Source organism: Nannobrachium achirus (assembly GCF_963921795.1).
Source record: "Nannobrachium achirus genome assembly, chromosome: 13".
Taxonomy (NCBI): Eukaryota; Metazoa; Chordata; class Actinopteri; order Myctophiformes; family Myctophidae; genus Nannobrachium; species Nannobrachium achirus.
Genome location: NC_137833.1, coordinates 53,321,872 through 53,347,311, shown reverse-complemented (window position 1 = coordinate 53,347,311; position 25,440 = coordinate 53,321,872). Strand labels below are relative to the sequence as shown.

Genomic DNA, 25,440 nt, shown 5'->3' with positions numbered 1-25,440 from the left:
AAAGTAAACCGATAGAATATTGCAACCCTATTCCATTTGACATCCCAACAGAATGGCTCGGGGGTCGCATTATAAACGGCCCCAGATGCTTAAATCTCATTATGAAACAAGTTAAAAAATAAAATATAAAAAAAGAGGAAAGGGAGCAATACAGCATAATGCCATTAGTGTACAGTACATCAAGGAGTGGTCTGGAAAAATAGATGTGGAAATCCTGTCTGTGGAGACGTTATATAAAAAAAGTGCCAGTTGGACCAGAAAAGTACGGTGGTTTCCCGGGCCCAGCTATTAGTGTGTTGTTCATAATAGTTCATAGTTCATTTTTTAAAGATCCTTCATATGGTTTGGTCTTATTTCCACATTCTTCATTTTGATTGCTTTGTCTCTGGTGGTCCACCCAGCTGAAGATGTCCAGTGAGTGTCTGTGTCCTCTCAGTCTGTCTGTCTGTCTGTCTGACACAGTGGGACATGTCCTCCTCTAAGCCAGGCTTCTCTGACGGGGCTTTATTCTGGGGTAGAGCTGTTGGGAGGACAGGAGACACAAAGGGACACAACGTTAAATCCAGGGGCTCCCAAACTTTGCAGTTCAAGGCCCAAAAGATACATTTGGTGTCTCCCCGGAACCCAAACGTACAATTATGAATTAAAGGTGCGGTAAGTGATATTTTTGAAAAATCGTGAACATTTGAATTTTGACCCCTTCTATAAGTGTCTTCTAAATCCTCAGAAGGTTTTTTGAAAAACACGTTTCTACGTCAGTGGTTCTCAAACTCTTTCATGTCAAGGACCCCTAGAATATGTATTTGGCCACCGACACCCGTCTCAAAATATATATATTTTCAGGACCCCCCAGAAGCAAATATTTGAGTTACAAATGTTCACTTAAAAAAATCGATATTCAAAGATCCACACATTTTCGTGACTTTTTCAAAAAATTACAGATCTACAAGCTCACAGCATGGCACTCGGTGCCACGCTGTGAGCTTGTAGATCTGTTATTTTTCAATAGTTAAAGTATTAAATAATTCCTAAATGGATTAACCAATCAAGCACTGTGAAAATCGATCTACCACTGGCTATCATTATCTTCCTCCGTGAACTCACCCCTAGCAGGTTCCGGGGGATGTACCCCTCGGCGCCGGCGGCCGTGCGCGCCCACCACCACTCCACCTCGTCCTCGTCCTCCCGGCGTACGATGGCCATGCAGTCGCCCTCGTGGTAGGCCAGCTCGTCGGAGTTCTCGGCGGCATAGTCCCACAGGCCGTACACCACGCCCCGGTTCATGATGCCCATCTTCTCCTGGACGCCTGGGGAGTGGGGGAGAGGTGGGGGTTAAGACCTGAGGACCCGATTCTAAAAATGTCCTTCTACCACTTTTTGTGGTCACATGTTCAGATACTGGATTCTGATTGGCTTAAAACAGTAGTAAATCAGTCAACAACCTTGAGTTGGCTCATGGACCCCGCCCACTGTTGTGTTGCAGTTGTAACATTTCCAAGATCTTGCAAGTTACAACTGTGTTTTCTTTCATTTATATGGTAGAAGTGGTATAAAAGCAATTTACCATTCAAGGGTCGTGGGTTGTTGGCTGATTTACCAGAACAACCCACTCCCTCTCATGGTAAATGGCTTACTTCTAAGGCTTTTGAAAAACCTATGTTTCTATGATCAGTGGTTCTCAAAAGTTTTAATCTCAAGGACCCCCCAGAATGATATGTATTTAGCAGCGGACCCTCCCATCTCTAAATATTTGGGATGGGACGATATGAACATTTCATGTGAGAGTTATGGCGATTTACGATATTATCGCAATGATCAAAACATCCCAAACATCCATTATTCTGAGGTGGAATGTTAAAAAAAAAAAAAAAAAAAAATAGCAGATCTACAATTGTGAGATAGTAGATCGGCAATTTTTTGGCAGAGCGAGATTTGATAGAGAGTGAAAAGAGACAGTATCAAGTACGTCATTTCATCAGAGGGTTTAAAATGGTACTAGATATGCAGCTCGGCAAATACAAGGTGAATTGATCCCAGTGCATGACGGACTGTTTTTTTTATCACGATAAACAATAATAACGAATGTCGTCCCATCCCGAACACACACACATGGCTGTCACGATAATTACATTTTACATGACGATTATTGTCACTCAAATAATTGTGATTAACGATTTAATTGTGTTTTTGTCGTACATTACTTGTTGGCTTTTAGGCTTTGAAGTTGCTCATGGCAGATATGACACATAACCTAAATATACAAAGAAATTATGACATATTTGACAACTTTATACTTAAAAAAAGAAGATTAATAGTGGAAATAGCCGATCTACAGTACGAGCTTGTTGTAGATCTGCTATTTCCACTATTTTCGACTTTAAAAAAATATATAATGAACATTTTTCAACGTGGAAACGATTATGAAAAATAATCGCGATTATGTCAAATAATTGCGATTAGACGATCATGTAATAATTGTGACAGCCCACACACACACACACACACACACACACACACACACACACACACACACACACACACACACACACACACACACACACACACACACACACACACACACAGTCTTACCGTAGAGGAACTGGGAGCACTGGGTGTATCCCTCCTCCATCTCCTCACACTTATCAGCGGCAGTCTGCATGTCGCTGTAGGTCATGGCGAACACCGCCGCTCCAGACTCCACCAGGAACTTACACACCTGCACGTTGTTACAGGAGGCAGCACAGTGCAGCGGTGTCCTGAGACAGACAGAGAGACAGAGAGAGAGAGAGAGAGAGAGAGAGAGAGAGAGAGAGAGAGAGAGAGAGAGAGAGAGAGAGAGAGAGAGAGAGAGAGAGAGAGAGAGTTACAGTTTACAACCGCATTTTCTGGGGTCATTTTACACAGGACTTAATCAACAAAAGAAAGGTTAGGATAGAACCTAGTCTTGCGTAGCCAGAAAATCTCAGAATGCTACAGGTATATAGAGCACTACACCCTAACTACACCCTTCCTGGCTGTATATAAAATCAGGAAGCTGGCATTTCTCTTAAAAAATATATTTTAAAATATCTTTACATTTTATGTTTACAGCAAGCTATATATCGTCGTTGTCGGGTGGAAACCTTGTATGTCCAAAACCTTTTGTTTTTATCATTTAAAAAAATTTAACTAAACTAGTGAAAACAGCCGATCTACAAGCACACAACGCCTCGCACGGCAAGGCATTGTGTGCTTGTAAATCTGCTGTTTTTACTACTTTTGTGTGACGGCCTTGTCTGATGAAGCAGGGCTTTACTTTGTGGGAAAACATACATATGGAAAACATAATGTGATTTTTTTGTCATCAGGAGTGTAACGGCGGCCACTTACCATCCGTCGCTGTCTGCTGCGTTGACGTTGACTCCAAACTGCACCAGGAACTTGACGATCTCCGTGTGTCCGGCACACACTGCGTTGTGCAGGGCAGTGATGCCCTCGTCGTTGGGCTGGCTCGGATCGTCCACCTGGGGGCGCCATATTGACATGTTAGTGACAAAAATACAGGCACTGGGGCCTGGAGTTCCACAGGACTAAGGCACACCTAGTGCCAGTCTAATGTATTAGGTAGATGGATCTTGTATATCTGCTATTTTTTAATAGCCAAAGCTTTCGAATCCAAGATGACACACATGCTTTTGCGGTCTTCATTTGTTGAGGAAATCAGGGTAGCTAGAAGAGGAGTATAATTCAAAGAGTACCAAACACCAGTGGTGGAAAAAGTACTAAAATTATTTACTTAAGTAAAAGTACAGTATCGGTGATGGAATATAGAAATACTGTTACAAGTAAAAGTCCGGAATTCAAAATGTACTTAACTGAAAGTACAAAAGTAAAAGTACTCATTATGCAGAATGTCCCATTTCAAGTTTTCAAGCGTATAAAAATCTTTTGAAAGCTCACAACGCGTCAAGGTTGCAACGCGTTGTGAGCTTGTAGATCTGCTATTTTTGTTGGCAAATGTTCCGCCCCCCGGGGATATTTGATTATCACAATAATATTGTAAATCGCTTATTTCTTTGGTAACAATAATCGTGCCATGAAACCTTCATATCGTCCCGTCCCTATTGGGAACCAGTACTTTACACCAGTGGTTGAAACATTGTTTTCTCTCTCAACAGTAAACAAACCAACGTAAAGTTTAAGTGTATAGAGGGTACCTGCACATTTCTAAAGTGACAATTTAAGGACTTTTTAATACCTCTAAAACAGGGGTTTTCAAAGTGGGTGACGGGGCACCCTGGGGGGCCGCGACGGCAGTCCAGGGGTGCCGCGAGATCAGTTGATAATATTTGGACACTTGAAAAAATATTTAGTATCAGTTTAAACTTGAAGTAAGTACACAGTTATTTTCAGCCAGTTCTAACCAAAATGGCTATTGGCTCAACGTTTTCCTCGCAACATAATCACTAAAATATCATTACTGTCAGGCAGAAACCTCTGTCGCACAAAACTAGTGAAAACAGCCAATCTACAAGCACACAACGCCTCCCATCGCGAAGCGTTTTGTGCTTGTAGATTGGCTGTTTTCACTAGTACATTTTATAGTTAATAAATACAAAACGAACAGTTTTGGACATACATGGTTTCCACCCGACAAGATGATATGCTATAAATATAAGGTGCTGGGAGTGAAATTTATAATGTAGGGGTGCCTCAGATTAGAAAAATACTCATGGGGTGCCCTGAGACAAAAAAGTTTGGGAACCCCTGTTCTAAAAAGACAAATGAAACATTGGCCAAATTGTCAAATATTAGTGGCAGAAATTGTGAAAATAGACGATCTACATGCTCATGTAGATCTGCTATTTTCACAAGAGAACCGTGTTATACAAGATGTAATGCCTCAACTCTTAGTGCTTGTCTTGGTGGGGGGGTCCCCAGTTAAAATGGGATTCTTTTGGGGATTGCTGCCTGAAAAGGTTGAGAACCGGTGCTTTACACCACTTGAAGGTGCTTCCTCACCTCGTAGATGATCCTCTGCACCAGGTCAAACTCTCCCTCCAGCGAGGAGTCCAGCAGCAGAGCCAGCGGGTTGAACTTGACCCTCATGCTGTGGCTGATGCGCTCCGAGCCGTTCTTACGCAGGTTGGTCCTCTTGCCCTGCAGAACACAATCACACCACCGGTGAGCCGCACCACAGAGGCATCAGGAATCCCAAGCAGCAACACAAAACAAATAAAATAAAGAAAGCGAAAGAGACTAAATCTATGTGTTTGCGTCCAGATAATGTCCGCCTGCTTCGGTGTTTCGAGGGAGAAAAAGAGGAGGTGCTCGTTTCGAGAGGCTCTTAACCTCACCACTAATCCAATTCAGCAATGAAGGGTGGCTTGCTGTACCAAAAACGCACCCGCTTCGCTGAAAGATCGTTATGCAATCTGTTATTGTTGTACAAATCCTGTCTGGGGTTACGGGGCACAGGGCAGGACCCAGGGCAGCCAGAGAGAAATGGGACATAAGCAGAGGTGGGAAAGTAATGAATAAATACATAGACTCAGTAATTAAGAAGTACAATTAGTTATTCATTACAAGTAGTTTTGTAGATTTAGATGATTAACAAGTACTTTTATTTTTGGCACCGTAGTAATATTTTGATGCAAACACTTTTGCAATTTTGAATAAACGACTGACTTGCAACAGAGTATTTTTACACAGAGGTATTGCATTATTACTTTTATTATATTTTTCCTCCTCTGGTCAGAGCACTGATTGTCAGTGGTGGGACGTTCAATTCTTTTTTTTTAAGTAAAAGTATCAATACTGCAATGTAGAAATACTCTGCTACAAGTTAAAGTCCAATATTAAAAATATATATATTTTAGTTATAGTACAAAAGTACTGGTATCAAAATGTACTTAAAGTACCAAAAGTATAAAATAGTCATTAAGCAGAATGTCCTATTTCGCAAGTTTTCAAATGAATAAAATGTATACAAATCTTTTGAAAACTAAAATATTTTCAAATGGCCGAAATGTATAATACTGTAGGACTGACGTGCTTTAATGTATGTTTTGTAATAAAAATCAAAATCTAAAAAGAAGTAGTAACTAAAAGTTTTAAATAATTGTAGTCGAGTAGAAGTAAAAGTACAGAAAATTGGAAATACTCCAATACACCACTGCTGATTGCTGGTTGGTTTGACACTTTTAGGGCAAGACCTTCCACCTCACGGTTAAAGGCATACCTTGATGAGAGCTTTCTCAGGGCCTTCGTCGTCAAAGGTTTGTCTGGCCTTGGCAATAGCCATGATGACTCCCTGCATGGCTGGAGTCAGCATCATCTGGACAGGGAACAACATACAAGCACATAGATGTTAGAAACTACATTCCTATCCACATCATCATAGCCATGAACAGAAGACGTATGGATTAAAAACACACACGTGTGACATAACTCAGTGGTTCTCAAAGGGAGGCCCAGCAGCCGGTGGGGACCCCCAAGGATCCTTGAAGGGGTTCCAGGGGGTCCCCAGCAAAATGAGTGAATAAAGCCCTTTGCATACAGGGAGGGAGGGCGAGCTCTCTTGGACAATATTGTCTGTTTTGTCCGTGTGGAAAATCAGACCCTGTGTGCAAAAAAAACCCTATTTTATACTTCGGATATTCAAAGATAGCTATGAGCTCACAACGCATGGCGACGCGTTGTGAGCTTGTAGATCGTCAATTCCCAATATGAACATTTGGGGAATCATTTGTAAGATTTTAGTCAAGATTTTTGAAAAAGTCCCCGACATAAAAATGTAAATAAAAAAGAACCACCGATACAATCCGACCACATTTTACGAACCCCTTCGCTGTATCCGTCTGCGTCCGCTCTGACCATGATGCGTCCCACGTTGGGGATGTCCACCTCTGACACCACGTTCTCCGCCGGGGGCTGGCGCCGTCTCCTTCTGCGCCTGGCGGCACCCTCGTCCTCCGACTCCGACTCCGCCTCCACCTAGGGATGGGACCATAATCCTTATTATCGTTTATCGTGATAAATAACCCATTTAGGCCTAGAAATGATTGAATGCTTTAACCAGTGAAAAATAGCAGATATACAAGCTCACAGCGCGGCACTCGGTGCCGCGCTGCGAGCTTGTAGATCTGCTATTTTTGAAAGAGTCGTGAAAATGTGTGCAAATCTTTGAATATATGTATTTTCAAAGCGAACGTTTGTAACTCACATTTTGCTTCTGGGTGGTCCCTGGAACTAAATATTTTGAGATGGGGGTCCGTGGCCAAATAAATATCATTTTGGGGGTCCTTCACATGAAAAGGTTTGAGAACCACTGGCTTAGTTCATTTAGAATATTATAACTAAATACAATCTTTGTGACAAAGCATTACAGCATTATTTTCATTCCTCTCACCCTCAGTGCCGTCTGGTTCTGCCTGTTCCTCGCGCTGCTTCTGTTTGAAGTTCATGACACCATGGGGCATCACCTCCTCTCCTCTCCTCACGAGGCACGTTGACCCACGTCTTGTGTCCAAATGTACACAGCGTCGTCTCATGTTGTCCCAAGTTGTTTAAAGAGCAATTGAACAGAGCAATGTGACATCTATATACATCCCTTGACATAGTTTGAAGCAACACTCAACTCATGCGTCTGCTCCTAGGTAAACAGAGAAGGAGAGAGAACACTTCCTGGTCAGGTGATTGGGGAGAGCCAACCGGCTGCCAGGAGAATGTATCCCATGGGCTGGGGGGCCATGGCTGGCTTGATTGGTTACGTGGTTTGGGTTTTCTAGCGTAGCTGCCATGGCAGCTAGTGTCAATAGCGGGAGATAGGTTCTTATTTCACCAGACTCTACCTGGCTCCAGGGGGTTGAGGGGGGCCGCGGCCGCTTCGCGGCCGCAGCCAGAGCACGCAGTCCGGCTTGGGTGCCCTCCGAGACCTCGGTGTCTGAGTCTGGAGCTCTGAGAGAAAAAAAAAAAAAAAAAAAAAGCCAGCTGCTAAGCTGAGCTGACCTGTGCGTGCGTGCATTCAGTGCAATGTGAATGCATGTGACTAATTGATAGGAAGATAGAGAGATAGATAGATACGTAATAAACATGATTTGGTACAAGCCCAACTAAAAGGAGATCCCAGTAATGTTGTTGGCTTATTTCCACAGGGAAGTCATTCATGAATGAACTAATTATTGATATAGGACTGTCATAGGTATACAGTGTCATTGACAGTACAGTTCACTGGTACAAGGTCAACTAAAAGGAGATCCTAGAAAAGACTAAGCTTATTTCCACAGGAAACCATTGAAGTATCTCATATAACATTGAATGACGGATAGAACAAAGCACTATGCAGGGGAAACAATTTAAAAAATAAAACAATAAAAACAGCCGATCTACAAGGCTGCATATGTGAGCTTGTGGATCAGCTGTTTTGGGCGCCGCCACTGTCGAGGCTGACAAATGAATGATTGCGACCGTCAGGTCGCAGTTACTATCGAAACCTCGACCAGCTGTCTGTATGTCCGTCACACTTTTGCACTGCTCATATCTCTGCAACCTATCTCTGCAACCGCTGGCCGATCCGTGCCAAATTTTGCACAGACAGTCCTTGCCCTCCACCCATCGATTCTCTCCTCCTCTTCTAGCGCCACCATGAGGCGAAACCCATTCTGGACACTACTCCTACAGATTTTGCCCTAAAATCACGCAAATCGCCACGCAGTATATATTAGGGAGTCTTACTGGTTTAATTATTTATTTATCCATGCCAAACGTTGCACACACACACACACACACACACACACACACACACACACACACACACACACACACACACACACACACACACACACACACACACTCCTTGGCTGTATTTATTTAATGAATGAATGAATGAATGAATTAATTATTTCCCTGTCTGCACCAGGCCGAAAGGACACATTGGCCCCGGCAACTAACTTTCCCCCGACTGCGTAGGCTACTGATTCTTTAAATAATTAATTAATTAATTATGGCCCCGCCCCCTGCACTGGCTGGGCTCACTGGTACAAGGTCAACTAAAAGGAGCTTTATTTATTTCATTAATTATTATTATTATATGAGGCCCCTGTCGAGACTGACTATTTATTTATTTATTTATTTATTTATTTATTTATTTATTTATTTATTTATTTATTTATTTATTTATTCATTCATTCATTCATTCATTTATTTATGTATTTATTTATTTCCCTCCCGACTATGTTTCCTTCCATCCATCCATCCATCCATCCATCCATCTTCAACCGCTTATCCGGAATCGGGTCTCCGCCCCCCCCCCCCCCCCCCCCAGGCGTCTGCCTATCGGCTAAATAAATAAATAAATAAATAAATATATATAAACAAATAGCGTACATCTTTCTTCCTTCCTTCCTTCCTTCCTTCCTTCCTTCAATAAATAAATAAATAAATAAATAATTAAATAGCGTGCAACCTTTCTTTCTTTCTTTCTTTCTTTCTTTCTTTCTTTCTTTCTTCCTTCCTTCAATAAATAAATAAATAAATAAATAAATAAATAATCTCATTTACATATTGTTATGTAAATGAGGCTACATTAATTATGCAAATGATTATTATGTAAATGAGGCTGCATTAATTATGCAAATGAGGTTGGGGGCGTGGTCTGCATTAATTATGTAAATGAGACTGCACAACATGCATTCGACGTGCGCGTCTTGTTGCTAATTAGCCTAATTAATTATGCAAATGTGTTGGGGGCATGGTTTGCAGTAATTATGCAAATTAGGTTGGGGGCGTGGTCTGCCGTAATTATGCAAATGAGGTTGGGGGCGTGGTCTGCATTAATTATGTAAATGAGACTGCACAACATGCATTCCACGCGCGCGTCTTGTTGCTTATTGCACGCGAATGCAGGGGGCGGAGCTAATTAGCCTAATTATTCAAATTGGGGGCGTGGCATGTAAATGAGGTTGGGGGCGTGGTCTGCATTAATTATGTAAATGAGACTGCACAACATGCATTTGACGCGCGCGTCTTGTTGCTAATTACACGCGAATGCAGGGGGTGGGGCTAATTAGCCTAATTATTCAAATTGGGGGCGCGGTCTGCATTAATTATGTAAATGAGGTTGGGGCGTGGTCTGCATCAATTACGTAAATGAGCCTGCACAACATGCATTTGACGCGCGCGTCTTGTTGCTAATTATACGCGAATGCAGGGGGCGGGGCTAATTAGACTAATTATTCAAATTGGGGGCGTGGTCTGCATTAATCATGTAAATGAGGTTGGGGCGTGGTCTGCATTAATTATGTAAATGAGGCCGCATGACAAGCGTTCTCTTCACCGCGCTGACGTGGACGCAAATACAAGAGGTGGAGTCAAACTTAATGAGTGGGAGGAGTCTAACTTAATGAGTGGGCGTGGTTTCAACAAGAGGGAGGAGTCTGACTTAATGAGTGGGCCTAACGTAATGAGTTTTGTGGGCGTCGCACGCATTAATTATGTAAATTAAGCCGACTTATGCAAATGAGGGGGGGCGGGGCATGGTTTGGAAATGCGTGTGGGTGTGGTGCGCATACATTATGCAAATGAGGCTGTTAAGTGGCGTTTCCCAGCGCGTAAAAAATGCAGACGGCCGTATGTAAATGAAGGGGAGGAGCTTAGTCGACATATGCAAATTTGGGGCGGGCGTGGTTTGGAAATGCGTGTGGGCGTGGTGCGCATACATTATGCTCGCATACATTATGCTAATGAGGGCGTTAAGGTAGGTTTCCCAGCGCGTAAAAAAAGCAGACGACCGTATGTAAATGAAGGGGAGGAGTTTAGTCGACTTAAAAAAATTGGGGGCGGGGCATGGTTTGGAAATGCGTGTGGGTGTGGTTCGCATAAATTATGCTAATGAGGCTGTTAAGTGGCCTTTCCCAGCGCGTAAAAAATGCAGATGACCGTATGTAAATGAAGGGGAGGAGCTTAGACGACATATGCAAATTGGGGGCGGGGCATGGTTTGGAAATGCGTGTGGGCGTGGTGCGCATACATTATGCTCGCATACATTATGCTAATGAGGGCGTTAAGTGGCCTTTCCCAGCGCATAAAAATGCAGACGACCGTATGTAAATGAAGGGGAGGAGCTTAGTCAACGTATGCAAATTGGGGGCGGTGCATGGTTTGGAAATGCGTGTGGGTGTGGTTCGCATAAATTATGCTAATGAGGCTGTTAAGTGGCGTTTCCCAGCGCGTAAAAAATGCAGGCGGCCGTATGTAAATGAAGGGGAGGAGCTTAGTCGACAAATGCAAATTGGGGGCGGGGCGTGGTTTGGAAATGCGTGTGGGCGTGGTGCGCATACATTATGCTCGCATACATTATGCTAATGAGGGCGTTAAGGTAGGTTTCCCAGCGCGTAAAAAAAGCAGACGACCGTATGTAAATGAAGGGGAGGAGTTTAGTCGACTTAAAAAAATTGGGGGCGGGGCATGGTTTGGAAATGCGTGTGGGTGTGGTCCGCATAAATTATGCTAATGAGGCTGTTAAGTGGCGTTTCCCAGCGCGTAAAAAATGCAGGCGGCCGTATGTAAATGAAGGGGAGGAGCTTAGTCAACATATGCAAATTGGGGGCGGGGCGTGGTTTGGAAATGCGTGTGGGCGTGGTGCGCATACATTATGCTCGCATACATTATGCTAATGAGGGCGTTAAGGTAGGTTTCCCAGCGCGTAAAAAAAGCAGACGACCGTATGTAAATGAAGGGGAGGAGTTTATTCGACTTAAAAAAATTGGGGGCGGGGCATGGTTTGGAAATGCGTGTGGGTGTGGTCCGCATAAATTATGCTAATGAGGCTGTTAAGTGGCGTTTCCCAGCGCGTAAAAAATGCAGGCGGCCGTATGTAAATGAAGGGGAGGAGCTTAGTCAACATATGCAAATTGGGGGCGGGGCGTGGTTTGGAAATGCGTGTGGGCGTGGTGCGCATACATTATGCTCGCATACATTATGCTAATGAGGGCGTTAAGGTAGGTTTCCCAGCGCGTAAAAAAAGCAGACGACCGTATGTAAATGAAGGGGAGGAGCTTAGTCGACATATGCAAATTGGGGGCGGGGCGTGGTTTGGAAATGCGTGTGGGCGTGGTGCGCATACATTATGCTCGCATACATTATGCTAATGAGGGCGTTAAGGTAGGTTTCCCAGCGCGTAAAAAAAGCAGACGACCGTATGTAAATGAAGGGGAGGAGTTTAGTCGACTTAAAAAAATTGGGGGCGGGGCATGGTTTGGAAATGCGTGTGGGTGTGGTCCGCATAAATTATGCTAATGAGGCTGTTAAGTGGCGTTTCCCAGCGCGTAAAAAATGCAGGCGGCCGTATGTAAATGAAGGGGAGGAGCTTAGTCAACATATGCAAATTGGGGGCGGGCGTGGTTTGGAAATGCGTGTGGGCGTGGTGCGCATACATTATGCTCGCATACATTATGCTAATGAGGGCGTTAAGGTAGGTTTCCCAGCGCGTAAAAAAAGCAGACGACCGTATGTAAATGAAGGGGAGGAGTTTAGTCGACTTAAAAAAATTGAGGGCGGGGCATGGTTTGGAAATGCGTGTGGGTGTGGTCCGCATAAATTATGCTAATGCGGCTGTTAAGTGGCGTTTCCCAGCGTGTAAAAAATGCAGGCGGCCGTATGTAAATGAAGGGGAGGAGCTTAGTCGACATATGCAAATTGGGGGCGGGGCGTGGTTTGGAAATGCGTGTGGGCGTGGTGCTTATACATTATGCTCGCATAAATTATGCTAATGAGGGCGTTAAGTGGCCTTTCCCAGCGCGTAAAAATGCAGACGACCGTATGTAAATGAAGGGGAGGAGCTTAGTCAACGTATGCAAATTGGGGGCGGTGCATGGTTTGGAAATGCGTGTGGGTGTGGTTCGCATAAATTATGCTAATGAGGCTGTTAAGTGGCGTTTCCCAGCGCGTAAAAAATGCAAGCGGCCGTATGTAAATGAAGGGGAGGAGCTTAGTCGACATATGCAAATTGGGGGCGGGGCGTGGTTTGGAAATGCGTGTGGGCGTGGTGCGCATACATTATGCTCGCATAAATTATGCTAATGAGGGCGTTAAGTGGCCTTTCCCAGCGCGTAAAAATGCAGACGACCGTATGTAAATGAAGGGGAGGAGCTTAGTCAACGTATGCAAATTGGGGGCGGTGCATGGTTTGGAAATGCGTGTGGGTGTGGTTCGCATAAATTATGCTAATGAGGCTGTTAAGTGGCGTTTCCCAGCGCGTAAAAAATGCAAGCGGCCGTATGTAAATGAAGGGGAGGAGCTTAGTCGACATATGCAAATTGGGGGCGGGGCGTGGTTTGGAAATGCGTGTGGGCGTGGTGCGCATACATTATGCTCGCATAAATTATGCTAATGAGGGCGTTAAGTGGCCTTTCCCAGCGCGTAAAAATGCAGACGACCGTATGTAAATGAAGGGGAGGAGCTTAGTCAACGTATGCAAATTGGGGGCGGTGCATGGTTTGGAAATGCGTGTGGGTGTGGTTCGCATAAATTATGCTAATGAGGCTGTTAAGTGGCGTTTCCCAGCGCGTAAAAAATGCAGGCGGCCGTATGTAAATGAAGGGGAGGAGCTTAGTCGACATATGCAAATTGGGGGCGGGGCGTGGTTTGGAAATGCGTGTGGGCCTGGTGCGCATACATTATGCTCGCATACATTATGCTAATGAGGGCGTTAAGGTAGGTTTCCCAGCGCGTAAAAAAAGCAGACGACCGTATGTAAATGAAGGGGAGGAGTTTAGTCGACTTAAAAAAATTGGGGGCGGGGCATGGTTTGGAAATGCGTGTGGGTGTGGTTCGCATAAATTATGCTATTGAGGCTGTTAAGTGGCGTTTCCCAGCGCGTAAAAAATGCAGGCGGCCGTATGTAAATGAAGGGGAGGAGCTTAGTCGACATATGCAAATTGGGGGCGGGGCGTGGTTTGGAAATGCGTGTGGGCGTGGTGCGCATACATTATGCTCGCATACATTATGCTAATGAGGGCGTTAAGGTAGGTTTCCCAGCGCGTAAAAAAAGCAGACGACCGTATGTAAATGAAGGGGAGGAGTTTAGTCGACTTAAAAAAATTGGGGGCGGGGCATGGTTTGGAAATGCGTGTGGGTGTGGTTCGCATAAATTATGCTAATGAGGCTGTTAAGTGGCGTTTCCCAGCGCGTAAAAAATGCAGGCGGCCGTATGTAAATGAAGGGGAGGAGCTTAGTCGACATATGCAAATTGGGGGCGGGGCGTGGTTTGGAAATGCGTGTGGGCGTGGTGCGCATACATTATGCTCGCATACATTATGCTCGCATACATTATGCTAATGAGGGCGTTAAGGTAGGTTTCCCAGCGCGTAAAAAAAGCAGACGACCGTATGTAAATGAAGGGGAGGAGTTTAGTCGACTTAAAAAAATTGGGGGCGGGGCATGGTTTGGAAATGCGTGTGGGTGTGGTGCGCATACATTATGCTCGCATACATTATGCTAATGAGGGCGTTAAGGTAGGTTTCCCAGCGCGTAAAAAATGCAGACGACCGTATGTTAATGAAGGGGAGGGGCTTAGTCGATGTATGCAAAAAAGTTTCGTCACCAACGCACGCACGCACGCACGCACGCACACACGCACACACACACACACTTAGATGACATACTTAAACACTTTATCAAAGCATCATTACAGAGTACAAACCACTTTGTGATGATGCAAGTGTACCATAAATAACAAACAATACAAAAAAAGTGTCCCAATTTCATTACGTCAATGTATTGTTATTTCCATTTTCTCCAAGTTCAGGCCCAGTCCCAGGCAGGCACATCATTGTAAACATAGCTGAGTGGGCCTAGCACCATTTCATTACTATTATATACTAGCCTGAAAATATTCCTTACAGCAGGATCCTATCTATACCCAGGGGCTATACGATGATATCATGTCATGATTCCATTCAGTTGTAGTCTGTGCAGTCAGTGTCACCTGCTAGTTGTCCCATAGTCAGTGAATGCCAACTGTGTGTGTGCAACGCGCGCACACGCACACGCTCTGCGCACACACACACACACACACACACACACACACACACACACACACACATCCGATATTCTAAGCAAGAGATCAGTGTGGTAAGATACCTTTTGTTACGTACCCCCAGTCTCCTAAGATAACACTCAAGAGAAATGGCACCAAATGGCCAGAAACGAGTATAAAAATCACCACAAATACTTAGTAGTACAAAGTATTTTTATTGTAAATGTGGGAAATACTACATGTGTGTGTGGTTACAGTATATTGCCAAGAGGACAAGAAAATAGAACGATAGGTAGCAAAAATAAATATATCTGCGTTGACAGCCATGATGTCTGGGATTTAGAACGCATCAACTGATGGCAGACGGGTTTAGTGAAACATGAGACTTAAAAAAAAATAACTGCACTCGTTATAAAGAGAACGGCATCGTTCACCGTTACTACAAAACAACAAAGATTGACGAGGGTTTGGATCAAATCAGTGGTTCTTTTTCATGTCAAGGACCCCCCAAATTGACACATATTAGCCCACAGCCACGGATCCCCCATAAAAGAAGCCTTTTAACAACTAATAGCAATGATTCTCAACCATTTTCATTTCAAGGACCGCCCAGTTTGATATGGCCCATTTGATACCATTTTGATACCCCCAATCTACACTGTGGTACAAATGGAACACAATCCATTTGTACGCTCTCAGAGTTACAGACAACTATCAGACATTTGGTTGGGGACCCCCTGGAACCCCTCTGGAGGACCCCTGGGGAGGCCCCCCTGGAGCCCACTTTGAGAACCACTGGATTAAAGGAACGGTTTGCGTCTTTATCACCTCCATACATATTGTATGTACGTACTGTATAGAATATATGAATCCATATTATAGTCCATGGGCCATACGAGATGTCGGTATCGGAAAGGTGGCAAAGGTTATCATGCATTTTTGAAAAGCTCTATATCTGTAGATTATATTTTGGTATGATAACCCTTTCTGAGACACAGCTAAATTGGTGTTATCAGCCGCTAGAGTTGGTGTCCCATTAACTTTACATTACAGGGAAAAAAAGCAAAAGATTAATCTGCTTTAAGTAACATATGAGGGGTCAAACTAGGGGTTTTTCATGATTCTAAATCCATTGCAAACATCTGTTTTGCATAAAAAACATTCATTGGGCTAAAACGGCCCCTACAAAAGTGTGAAAAGTGATGACTCATCACTTTTCATCACTAAACCATAGTCTTGTGGGGCCGTCTTTTAGCCCAAGGAATGTTTTTTGTGCAAAACTCTAGCGGCTGATAACACCAATTTAGCTGTGTCTCAGAAAGGGTTATCATACCAAATTATAATCTACAGATATAGAGCTTTTAAAAAATGCATGATAACCTTTGCCACCTTTCCGATACCGACATCTCGTATGGCCCATGGACTATTATACTGTAATTATGGAACGCTCACTACAGGACGCTGTCGACAAGCTGTCTCAGCGGTGGGCCGTGGATGATTGGAAAACGTGCTTATTGATGATGGCATCGATAAGCACGATGATGATGACAGTGGTCATTTCAAAACAAGATTTCAAACTTTCTTTCAAAACATGGAACAATGGCTCCAGGGAAGCGAAAAGGCCGGGGTTTCTATTAGCCAGGAATCCCCCATTGATGATGTATGTCACTGGTACCAGTGGTACTACAGGCAGGCTGCTGACCTGTCCCCAGCAGCCAACCAACGAGACACAGTCACAGTGATTAGACGGAAAGGGCGCCATCTTATAACGATCATCATTCCGTCGTTGTCGGGTAGAAACCTTGTATCTCCAAGTTTCAAATGTGTATGTTTTTTTTTTTGCGAAGCGAAGCCCTGCTTCATCAGACAAGGCCGTCGCACGAAAGTAGTGAAAACAGCCGATCTACAAGCACACAACGCCTCGCGGTGCGAGGCGTTGTGTGCTTGTAGATCGGCTGTTTTCACTAGTTTAGTTATTTTTTTTTAAATGATAAAAAGGTTTCCACCCGACAACGACGATTAGCAAGGACTAATATCATGTGAAGATGGGGTTGGGGGGAAAGGGGAAAAATGGGTGAAGAGTGCTCCTTCAAGAGTGGCCTTCTCATCGCAACGCCTCTAAAACAATCTGTATCATAAAGTGATATAAAAAAACAACATATTATTATATCACCTCCTTGGTCTCTTGCCTATGATTTCCTTCACACCAATATTCAACCTGCTGCAGTATGTTAGAATCAGTATGTCTGTGGGTATCTCGGCCACACTGCCAGCCCGGGGAAGAGAAGGAGGCTGGCTTCTTGGGTGTCATCGACCACAGAAGAGTCAAAAGCATAGCAGTAGGTCTCTCTCTTTTAGAACGGGTGCACATTATTGTGTCACATTATTTTAAGCTTTAACTATTGAAAAATAGCAGATATACAAGCTCACAGCGTGGCACCGACTGCCGCGCTGCGAGCTTGTAGATCTGCTATTTTTGGAAAAAGTCGTGAAAATGTGTGCAAATCGTTGAATAATATGTATTTTCAAAGCGAACGTTTGTAACTCAAATTTTGATTCTGGGGGGTTCCTGGAACTAAATATTTTGAGATGGGGGGAGCTTGTATATCTGCTATTTCTCACTGGTTAAAGCTTTCAATAATTCTAGGCCTAAATGGGTTAAGCAAAATCATCAACCACATCATGGTGATCATTGCACATTCTAGAATCCAGAGCTGGAATGGTGGTTTGAGGAAAGAATCCACGTTTGAAAAGCTGTAGAGCTGTTGTTGATGCAGCCATTACTGTATATTATGTTAAACTGAGGCATATTTGCCAAGTAAAGGACCAAGGCAAAAGTACCAAGCCTCAAGGGATTGTCACGGTAACAGAAAGGGGGACATTTTCAAAAAGCACGATCATCATCATCATCATCTTCTCATTCATATCATGCACTGTGTGGTGAACCTATCGAAAACAACCAGTTAAGCTCGAAGAAATAACTAAAAAAAATAAAGGTGTAAAGACAAAAAATAATTCACATTTTCTACTGTAAAATACTGCTTGCTCCCATTTAGGGGTGCAACAGTTAATGACACTAATTGATAGTGAAACAGTGAAAATAGCCATTTACGAGTTAATGAGCTTGTAGATCGGCTATTTTGGCTGTTTTCTTCTTAACACCATTGTAGAACAAAATATAAAATAGGGCTAAAGTGGTTAATCAGTCAGACTCATCGATTTAGTTGATTATAAAAAATAAAATACATTTAAATTTGAAACCCTTCTCGATTATCCGATTAATCGAAAAAAGTAAACCGATAGAATATTGCAACCCTATTCCATTTGACATCCCAACAGAATGGCTCGGGGGTCGCATTATAAACGGCCCCAGATGCTTAAATCTCATTATGAAACAAGTTAAAAAATAGAAAATAAAAAAAAGGAAAGGGAGCAATACAGCATAATGCCATTAGTGTACAGTACATCAAGGAGTGGTCTGGAAAAATACATGTGGAAATCCTGTCTGTGGAGACGTTATATAAAAAAAGTGCCAGTTGGACCAGAAACGTACTGTGGTTTCCCGGGCCCAGCTATTAGTGTGGTGTTCATAATAGTTCATAGTTCATTTTTTTAAAGATCCTTCATATGGTTTGGTCTTATTTCCACGTTCTTCATTTTGATTGCTTTGTCTCTGGTGGTCCACCCAGCTGAAGATGTCCAGTGAGTGTCTGTGTCCTCTCAGTCTGTGTGTCTGTCTGTGTGTCTGACACAGTGGGACATGTCCTCCTCTAAGCCAGGCTTCTCTGACGGGGCTTTATTCTGGGGTAGAGCTGTTGGGAGGACAGGAGACATAAAGGGACACAACGTTAAATCCAGGGGCTCCCAATCTTTGCAGCTCAAGGCCCAAAAAGATACATTTGGTGTCTCCCCGGAACGCAAACGTATAATTACAGAGTTCCCACACATCTTTACCAGTTAATTTCCAAAACTTTTCCAAAACCCTTCCAGAATATTTAACCCGATTTCCAGGACTATCTAACAATAATTCAGCTCAATAACGAGTCGCTTACTCCTATGCGCAATGCCCAAAGACAGGTAGTGTATGCCAGTGGTTCTTAACCTTTTCAGGCTGTGACCCCCCGAAATAATCATATTTGAAGAGAGTTGAGGAATTTTGTATAACACGGTTTTATTGTGAAAATAGCCGATCTACATGCTCACAACGCCTCGCAACGTGAGGCGTTGTGAGCATGTAGGATCTGCTATTTTCACAATTTCTGTCTCTAATATTTGGCCCAATTTGGCCCATGTTTAATTTGTCATTTCAGAGGTATTAACAAAATCAATAACCAAAGACAATGCATAGTTATTTTTTCCAGGCCCTTCCAGGACCCTTGATCAATTCCAAAACTTTTCCAGTACTGGAAAAATATTTTTTCTAATTTCAAAATATTTCCAGGAATTTCATGACCGTGGGAACCCTGTAATTATGAATTAAAGGTAGGATAAGTGACATTTTTGTTTTTGTTAAACGTTAAAAGCAATGTCTTTTGTTAGGTGAATGGTGCATTTATATAGCGCCTTTATGCAAGGCGCTTTACAGAGATTGTGCGTTACATTCACCCATACATTCATACACCGAAACAATGCAAGAACCAATGAAAAGTAGTAAAAAGCACTTCGGTCAAAACCTCCCAATTCCACCTGAACTCATTTTCCAGAAAATGTACATTTTGGAGTTTCGGCCCGACAGCCAATCAAGCGCAGTGAAAATCGTTCTACCACTGGCTATCATTATCTTCCTCCGTGAACTCACCCCTAGCAGGTTCCGGGGGATGTACCCCTCGGCGCCGGCAGCCGTGCGCGCCCACCACCACTCCACCTCGTCCTCGTCCTCCCGGCGTACAATGGCCATGCAGTCGCCCTCGTGGTAGGACAGCTCGTCGGAGTTCTCGGCGGCATAGTCCCACAGGCCGTACACCACGCCCCGGTTCATGATGCCCATCTTCTCCTGGACGCCTGGGGAGTGGGGGAGAGGTGGGGGTTAAGACCTGAGGACCCGATTCTAAAAATGTCCTTCTACCACTTTTTGTGGTCACATGTTCAGATACTGGATTCTGATTGGCTTAAAACAGTAGTAAATCAGTCAACAACCTTGAGTTGGCTCATGGACCCCGCCCACTGTTGTGTTGCAGTTGTAACATTTCCAAGATCTTGCAAGTTACAACTGTGTTTTCTTTCATTTATATGGTAGAAGTGGTATAAAAGCAATTTACCATTCAAGGGTCGTGGGTTGTTGGCTGATTTACCAGAACAACCCACTCCCTCTCATGGTAAATGGCTTACTTCTAAGGCTTTTGAAAAACCTATGTTTCTATGATCAGTGGTTCTCAAAAGTTTTAATCTCAAGGACCCCCCAGAATTATATGTATTTAGCAGCGGACCCTCCCATCTCTAAATATTTGGGATGGGACGATATGAACATTTCATGTGAGAGTTATGGCGATTTACGATATTATCGCAATGATCAAAACATCCCAAACATCCATTATTCTGAGGTGGAATGTTAAAAAAAAAAAAAAAAAAATAGCAGATCTACAATTGTGAGATAGTAGATCGGCAATTTTTTGGCAGAACGAGATTTGATAGAGAGTGAAAAGAGACAGTATCAAGTACGTCATTTCCTGGTCCGTTTTACCAATCAGAGGGTTTAAAATGGTACTAGATATGCAGCTCGGCAAATACAAGGTGAATTGATCCCAGTGCATGATCCCAGTAAAAAGCACTTCGGTCAAAACCTCCCAATTCCACCTGAACTCATTTTCCAGAAAATGTACATTTTGGAGTTTCGGCCCGACAGCCAATCAAGCGCAGTGAAAATCGTTCTACCACTGGCTATCATTATCTTCCTCCGTGAACTCACCCCTAGCAGGTTCCGGGGGATGTACCCCTCGGCGCCGGCAGCCGTGCGCGCCCACCACCACTCCACCTCGTCCTCGTCCTCCCGGCGTACAATGGCCATGCAGTCGCCCTCGTGGTAGGACAGCTCGTCGGAGTTCTCGGCGGCATAGTCCCACAGGCCGTACACCACGCCCCGGTTCATGATGCCCATCTTCTCCTGGACGCCTGGGGAGTGGGGGAGAGGTGGGGGTTAAGACCTGAGGACCCGATTCTAAAAATGTCCTTCTACCACTTTTTGTGGTCACATGTTCAGATACTGGATTCTGATTGGCTTAAAACAGTAGTAAATCAGTCAACAACCTTGAGTTGGCTCATGGACCCCGCCCACTGTTGTGTTGCAGTTGTAACATTTCCAAGATCTTGCAAGTTACAACTGTGTTTTCTTTCATTTATATGGTAGAAGTGGTATAAAAGCAATTTACCATTCAAGGGTCGTGGGTTGTTGGCTGATTTACCAGAACAACCCACTCCCTCTCATGGTAAATGGCTTACTTCTAAGGCTTTTGAAAAACCTATGTTTCTATGATCAGTGGTTCTCAAAAGTTTTAATCTCAAGGACCCCCCAGAATTATATGTATTTAGCAGCGGACCCTCCCATCTCTAAATATTTGGGATGGGACGATATGAACATTTCATGTGAGAGTTATGGCGATTTACGATATTATCGCAATGATCAAAACATCCCAAACATCCATTATTCTGAGGTGGAATGTTAAAAAAAAAAAAAAAAAAATAGCAGATCTACAATTGTGAGATAGTAGATCGGCAATTTTTTGGCAGAACGAGATTTGATAGAGAGTGAAAAGAGACAGTATCAAGTACGTCATTTCCTGGTCCGTTTTACCAATCAGAGGGTTTAAAATGGTACTAGATATGCAGCTCGGCAAATACAAGGTGAATTGATCCCAGTGCATGACGGACTGTTTTTTTTATCACGATAAACAATAATAACGAATGTCGTCCCATCCCGAACACACACACATGGCTGTCACGATAATTACATTTTACATGACGATTATTGTCACTCAAATAATTGTGATTAACGATTTAATTGTGTTTTTGTCGTACATTACTTGTTGGCTTTTAGGCTTTGAAGTTGCTCATGGCAGATATGACACATAACCTAAATATACAAAGAAATTATGACATATTTGACAACTTTATACTTAAAAAAAGAAGATTAATAGTGGAAATAGCCGATCTACAGTACGAGCTTGTTGTAGATCTGCTATTTCCACTATTTTCGACTTTAAAAAAATATATAATGAACATTTTTCAACGTGGAAACGATTATGAAAAATAATCGCGATTATGTCAAATAATTGCGATTAGACGATCATGTAATAATTGTGACAGCCCCACACACACACACACACACACACACACACACACACACACACACACACACACACACACACACACACACACACACACACACACACACACACACACACACACACACAGTCTTACCGTAGAGGAACTGGGAGCACTGCGTGTATCCCTCCTCCATCTCCTCACACTTATCAGCAGCAGTCTGCATGTCGCTGTAGGTCATGGCGAACACCGCCGCTCCAGACTCCACCAGGAACTTACACACCTGCACGTTGTTACAGGAGGCCGCACAGTGCAGCGGCGTCCTGAGACAGACAGACAGAGAGAGAGAGAGAGAGAGAGAGAGAGAGAGAGAGAGAGAGAGAGAGAGAGAGAGAGAGAGAGAGAGAGAGAGAGAGAGAGAGAGAGAGAGAGAGAGAGAGAGAGAGAGAGTTACAGTTTACAACCGCATTTTCTGGGATCATTTTACACAGGACTTAATCAACAAAAGAAAGGTTAGGATAGAACCTAGTCTTGCGTAGCCAGAAAATCTCAGAATGCTACAGGTATATAGAGCACTACACCCTAACTACACCCTTCCTGGCTGTATATAAAATCAGGAAGCTGGCATTTCTCTTAAAAAATATATTTTAAAATATCTTTACATTTTATGTTTACAGCAAGCTATATATCGTCGTTGTCGGGTGGAAACCTTGTATGTCCAAAACCTTTTGTTTTTATCATTTAAAAAAATTCAACTAAACTAGTGAAAACAGCCGATCTACAAGCACACAACGCCTCGCACGGCAAGGCATTGTGTGCTTGTAAATCTGCTGTTTTTACTACTTTTGTGTGACGGCCTTGTCTGATGAAGCAGGGCTTTACTTTGTGGGAAAACATACATATGGAAAACATAATGTGATTTTTTTGTCATCAGGAGTGTAACGGCGGCCACTTACCATCCGTCGCTGTCTGCTGCGTTGACGTTGACTCCAAACTGCACCAGGAACTTGACGATCTCCGTGTGTCCGGCACACACTGCGTTGTGCAGGGCAGTGATGCCCTCGTCGTTGGGCTGGCTCGGATCGTCCACCTGGGGGCGCCATATTGACATGTTAGTGACAAAAATACAGGCACTGGGGCCTGGAGTTCCACAGGACTAAGGCACACCTAGTGCCAGTCTAATGTATTAGGCAGATGGATCTTGTATATCTGCTATTTTTTAATAGCCAAAGCTTTCGAATCCAAGATGACACACATGCTTTTGCGGTCTTCATTTGTTGAGGAAATCAGGGTAGCTAGAAGAGGAGTATAATTCAAAGAGTACCAAACACCAGTGGTGGAAAAAGTACTAAAATTATTTACTTAAGTAAAAGTACAGTATCGGTGATGGAATATAGAAATACTGTTACAAGTAAAAGTCCGGAATTCAAAATGTACTTAACTGAAAGTACAAAAGTAAAAGTACTCATTATGCAGAATGTCCCATTTCAAGTTTTCAAGCGTATAAAAATCTTTTGAAAGCTCACAACGCGTCAAGGTTGCAACGCGTTGTGAGCTTGTAGATCTGCTATTTTTGTTGGCAAATGTTCCGCCCCCCGGGGATATTTGATTATCACAATAATATTGTAAATCGCTTATTTCTTTGGTAACAATAATCGTGCCATGAAACCTTCATATCGTCCCGTCCCTATTGGGAACCAGTACTTTACACCAGTGGTTGAAACATTGTTTTCTCTCTCAACAGTAAACAAACCAACGTAAAGTTTAAGTGTATAGAGGGTACCTGCACATTTCTAAAGTGACAATTTAAGGACTTTTTAATACCTCTAAAACAGGGGTTTTCAAAGTGGGTGACGGGGCACCCTGGGGGGCCGCGACGGCAGTCCAGGGGTGCCGCGAGATCAGTTGATAATATTTGGACACTTGAAAAAATATTTAGTATCAGTTTAAACTTGAAGTAAGTACACAGTTATTTTCAGCCAGTTCTAACCAAAATGGCTATTGGCTCAACGTTTTCCTCGCAACATAATCACTAAAATATCATTACTGTCAGGCAGAAACCTCTGTCGCACAAAACTAGTGAAAACAGCCAATCTACAAGCACACAACGCCTCCCATCGCGAAGCGTTTTGTGCTTGTAGATTGGCTGTTTTCACTAGTACATTTTATAGTTAATAAATACAAAACGAACAGTTTTGGACATACATGGTTTCCACCCGACAAGATGATATGCTATAAATATAAGGTGCTGGGAGTGAAATTTATAATGTAGGGGTGCCTCAGATTAGAAAAATACTCATGGGGTGCCCTGAGACAAAAAAGTTTGGGAACCCCTGTTCTAAAAAGACAAATGAAACATTGGCCAAATTGTCAAATATTAGTGGCAGAAATTGTGAAAATAGACGATCTACATGCTCATGTAGATCTGCTATTTTCACAATAGAACCGTGTTATACAAGATGTAATGCCTCAACTCTTAGTGCTTGTCTTGGTGGGGGGGTCCCCAGTTAAAATGGGATTCTTTTGGGGATTGCTGCCTGAAAAGGTTGAGAACCGGTGCTTTACACCACTTGAAGGTGCTTCCTCACCTCGTAGATGATCCTCTGCACCAGGTCAAACTCTCCCTCCAGCGAGGAGTCCAGCAGCAGAGCCAGCGGGTTGAACTTGACCCTCATGCTGTGGCTGATGCGCTCCGAGCCGTTCTTACGCAGGTTGGTCCTCTTGCCCTGCAGAACACAATCACACCACCGGTGAGCCGCACCACAGAGGCATCAGGAATCCCAAGCAGCAACACAAAACAAATAAAATAAAGAAAGCAAGAGAGACTAAATCTATGTGTTTGCGTCCAGATAATGTCCGCCTGCTTCGGTGTTTCGAAGCAGAAAAAGAGGAGGTGCTCGTTTCAAGAGGCTCTTAACCTCACCACTAATCCAATTCAGCACTGAAGGGTGGCTTGCTGTACCAAAAACGCACCCGCTTCGCTGAAAGATCGTTATGCAATCTGTTATTGTTGTACAAATCCTGTCTGGGGTTACGGGGCACAGGGCAGGACCCAGGGCAGCCAGAGAGAAATGGGACATAAGCAGAGGTGGGAAAGTAATGAATAAATACATAGACTCAGTAATTAAGAAGTACAATTAGTTATTCATTACAAGTAGTTTTGTAGA

General features: G+C 43.4%; 1 protein-coding gene across 1 annotated transcript in view; it reads right to left on the bottom strand.

Annotated features, from left to right (window-relative positions):
• Nucleotides 1-478: 478 nt before the first annotated feature.
• Nucleotides 479-25,440, bottom strand: part of LOC308297436 (uncharacterized protein) — a gene marked incomplete at both ends in the record, with an annotated part of 34,343 nt that continues 9,381 nt past the window's right edge. The window contains 13 exons of the mRNA XM_080740842.1: nucleotides 479-520; nucleotides 1,105-1,307; nucleotides 2,590-2,756; nucleotides 3,370-3,503; nucleotides 5,002-5,139; nucleotides 6,221-6,316; nucleotides 6,823-6,975; nucleotides 18,767-18,828; nucleotides 19,781-20,017; nucleotides 20,888-21,124; nucleotides 22,430-22,596; nucleotides 23,230-23,363; nucleotides 24,862-24,999. Of these exons, the coding sequence (XP_080596968.1) occupies nucleotides 479-520; nucleotides 1,105-1,307; nucleotides 2,590-2,756; nucleotides 3,370-3,503; nucleotides 5,002-5,139; nucleotides 6,221-6,316; nucleotides 6,823-6,975; nucleotides 18,767-18,828; nucleotides 19,781-20,017; nucleotides 20,888-21,124; nucleotides 22,430-22,596; nucleotides 23,230-23,363; nucleotides 24,862-24,999 (1,908 nt within the window). The remainder of the gene's footprint in view (nucleotides 521-1,104; nucleotides 1,308-2,589; nucleotides 2,757-3,369; nucleotides 3,504-5,001; nucleotides 5,140-6,220; nucleotides 6,317-6,822; nucleotides 6,976-18,766; nucleotides 18,829-19,780; nucleotides 20,018-20,887; nucleotides 21,125-22,429; nucleotides 22,597-23,229; nucleotides 23,364-24,861; nucleotides 25,000-25,440) is intronic.